Source organism: Cupressus sempervirens, chromosome 9 (genome assembly GCF_028749045.1).
Source record: "Cupressus sempervirens isolate cs-2001-9-10 chromosome 9, ASM2874904v1, whole genome shotgun sequence".
NCBI lineage: Eukaryota > Viridiplantae > Streptophyta > Pinopsida > Cupressales > Cupressaceae > Cupressus > Cupressus sempervirens.
Window position 1 is genome coordinate 569,236,000 of NC_143126.1, and position 3,693 is coordinate 569,239,692.

At 33.0% G+C, this 3,693-nt stretch overlaps 1 protein-coding gene across 1 annotated transcript; it reads left to right on the forward strand.

The window, feature by feature from the left end:
* The first annotated feature begins 419 nt into the window (after positions 1-419).
* On the forward strand, positions 420-1,790 carry LOC149539941 (uncharacterized). The gene is made up of 2 exons (XM_089799397.1): positions 420-1,338; positions 1,419-1,790. The coding sequence occupies exons 1-2, from the start codon at positions 1,246-1,248 to the stop codon at positions 1,704-1,706; spliced, it is 381 nt and encodes a 126-aa protein (XP_089655523.1). The 5' UTR covers positions 420-1,245; the 3' UTR covers positions 1,707-1,790.
* Positions 1,791-3,693: the final 1,903 nt, after the last annotated feature.

Sequence of the window (3,693 nt, forward strand, 5' to 3'; positions counted from 1 at the left end):
GCGATTCACTAAGCATTGATTTCTGATCTGTTCATAATGAAAACAATAGATAGGAACCTCTTACAATTGACACTAAGAAGTGCATTTGTTCTAGGATCTATAAAGAGAGCACAAATGTTTAACATTTCTAGTTTTTGGCTTCTTTACATCCTCGTATGATTAGTTTTTTCCTCTCTTATATTTGACTTGAAATTATTTTTTCCACTAAGATTGAGGAATTGTACCACTAGATTTTTTAGGCTTCCAATCGGAGTCACTAATTGACATTTGTTGTTTTCTATTTAGGGATGTCTATGGACTGATGGAGGCATGATGTTTTTCCATTGTTGCAAGAATTTCGTCCTTTTCCATTCTTAACAACTCTTCTATATATTATTGTAGAGCTTCTTGGAGGCAGCAGAACAAGATACATCATCAATGGCAGACGGCCTTTCTTTACTACCGAAGGACATTTTCGAAACGGGTATCCTACCAAGGATATCCTACGGTGATGTCGTACGCCTATCAGGGGTGTCGAAACAATGGAAGCATTTAAGTATTGAAACACCAATTCTGAATTTTCACTGGAAGGATTTTTAGAGGCAACAGGACAAGGAAATAAATGACATAATTAGCAGAATTCTATTCGAAAGGAAAACGCCAATAAAGAGTTTAGACATCAATGTGGCATACGGAAATCCGAATACTATGAATATCAATCACTGGGTAATATGTACGGCAGCAAATCAGGTGGAATGCTTGTCCATCAGGATTTGTTACAGAGCTCGAGCTCACAACATTGTCGAGGGTTCTTTTGCTATAGATCTTTCGGCCTCGTCTTATAAGCGTGGATTAACCATAGATCTTACACCATCCCTCTGTCTCTGCGAGAATCTGATATCTCTAAAGATAATGTTCTTGGACTTACCCCGAATTCCAAGATGTTTCGCGGAATTTCAAAATCTGGAAACATTATGCTATGCTGATAATCCCAATCTAGATGCAAGCAGGATCAACCAATTCTTGGAGGCTTCCCAAATATCCATTTGGCCATCCGCAACTGCAAGAGATTCACTGCATTTAATCTAGAAGCTGCCAACCTCAAATATCTCTATTTGGGCTTTCGGGCACCAATTTTATATTTCAGACTTATTGCCCCTAACCTAGCTGGACTAACTTTGGTGAACCCTTGGCCTTGTACACATGGTGCATTGCTAGACAGTAGCATTATTAAGGAGCGTATTAAAACCCTTAGCATTCAGAATTATGCATCTCGTGATGCACTTCTTCCTAGTTTTGCCGTACTTTAACAGTTTTCCAGACCTCCAAATCTTGGCCATTCATGGCCAGTGCTTCCAGGTATGTATCTTTTGGTCTCTATAATTTCTGGAATGTACTATGTTTTGAATGAGCTAACACACTTTTTGAATTTGATGCAGGAGATGACAAAGGACATTGATATTGCGGAGGTCAAATTCCCAAATCTCAGAGAGGTTCAGTTGCACATTGGCATCATTAAGATAAGAGAACATGTCAACTTCATCCTCTTTCTAGCCAGGAATAATCCATCACTCACTATAAAAGTTTTCTTGTCCAGACGGCGCAGTGTGCTGCAAAAATTGCATGACTTGAGACAAGGATTCCCAACAATTTTCATGGCCTTCTATGAAAAAGGGTCAACAATGGGACAACACTTCTGCCAGCTGTGTGATTACTACATGATTTGATTTCATGTACTCTCAATTATGGTAATGGCATGTGGATTATATTGTCAATTTTTTTGTAGGCATGTACTTTCAAGCATGGTTTGATGGCATACGAGATTGTTTGGCAATTGTATTTGAATTTCACTCAGTCTTCTTTTACCATGTACCAAATTGGATGTTATGATGACAGTATTTGAATGCTATGACAATGATATTTGAATTCTACTTTTCTTTTCTGTTGTTGTTCACTTTTCTGAGAGAATTATTAGAATTCTTTTTCTCTGTGCTCTGTTCACCGAAGAATTCCGTGTCTATGGAGTCCATCTATATAATGAAAGAAAATGGGGTTGTGTGGAAAATTGAAATTTGGATGTCCTTCCAAATCACCTAAAATGTTTCTGCAACTTAAGATGTTTATTTATGAAATCTAAGCATCAATTTTCAACTTGAAAAATAATTAAGTTTTCTAAAATACATTTAGAAGTTTTTTAAGTTTCTGATAGGCTGCGATGGCTAACAAAAGAACTCCAATGGCTGCTCAGGAAAGGTGCGATTACTAATGATTATTAAGGTGCATAGATTCAGACTGTTGAGAAAACATAGAAACACAAATTCAGACACGGAAACTATTTTGACAATATGCATCAAAGATGCCATCCCATGGAGTGCTGATTGTAGGAAAAACATAATGGTTTTGCTTTTAACAGGTTATAGAAAACAATTTTGGAAATTTAATGTAAATTTGTCTAAGTATGCCAAATTTCATCCCTAATGAATGACTATTATACACATCACTATTATGCTCATGTATACACCTCATCACTATATATTTTTATAGAGCTATAAGTTGTAAATTTATGTAAGTTATGAATTGATAATGTGACTTTATAGCTATGTTATCCATGTTTTTATATAATATTTAAAATTTTCCTTAATATTTAAAATTTTTCCTACTTTTTATGTAGTTGTTCCACTGCCGTCACCTACCGTCCACAAACATTATATGTTAAGGTTATATAATTTATATAAGCATGCGTTATCCATGTTTTTATATAATATTTAAAATTTTCCTGAATATTTTAAATTTTTCTCGGAAACCCGTTTCCCCATCCTCAAGTCCTCTCGTCCCCAAAACCTGAGGTAATATAGCTTTATAAATAAGTTTATAATATACAAATATTAATTTATTTGAACTAGTTTTATTAATTTATAATATTGTTAAGATTTATAATACTATACATTAATAATAAATAAGTATAATATTGTATATTAATAAATTCATTTACAGAGTGATAATTTAGCATAAATTAATAATTGTATATCTAATAAATTATAATACTGTACTATATATTTATTCTTAATGCTAATATGCATATGCATTGTTTATTAACAGCATTTATAAGTTTATACTGTTAATACATTATAAGTTTATTATAGAAAACAAATATATTTATTTATAGTCTTCCTAATTATTTATTAATATATATCTATAAAAATTAAATATTTTCAAATGTTTCATAAAAGTGCCGTCGAGTTTTTAGGGATTCTAAGTTTTCCAAATATTTTGAACTAACCGAGATATTACCAAACCAAATTTTTCAACTATGCTTCAAAGCATGGTATTGAAAAAAGCTCGGGATTAATCAGAGTCCTCTCTTTGTTGGGATTGTAACAACTGTTCAACTATGTTTCATGTTTCTTCTTTGTTTCAGCCTGCTTTGCCTCTAAAGATGTGCATTTTTATCACCACACTTTTTCAATTCTGCAATAGAAGTTTCAGTAAGACTTATTCATCCAAAACAATTGTCACTTATTATAAAGAAACCTTATTGATTTTTATAAACTGAACATCAACATGCACTATATGTTTGAGTCAGAATCACTTGATCTCATGTTTTATGTCTACTGAAAAATCAATCTAAAAACATATATAAAACAGAGTATCTAGGTAGTTGAACTCAGTTTTGCTATTCTGTCCGCACTTTGTACTCCATTCAACATTCAAATG

Bases quoted from the DNA above. Each gene is read 5' to 3' on its own strand.
- LOC149539941 (XM_089799397.1), top strand. From the start codon at position 1,246: ATGCATCTCGTGATGCACTTCTTCCTAGTTTTGCCGTACTTTAACAGT. The intron at 1,339-1,418 runs GTATGTATCTTT...AATTTGATGCAG, and splicing joins TTCATGGCCAGTGCTTCCAG to GAGATGACAAAGGACATTGA.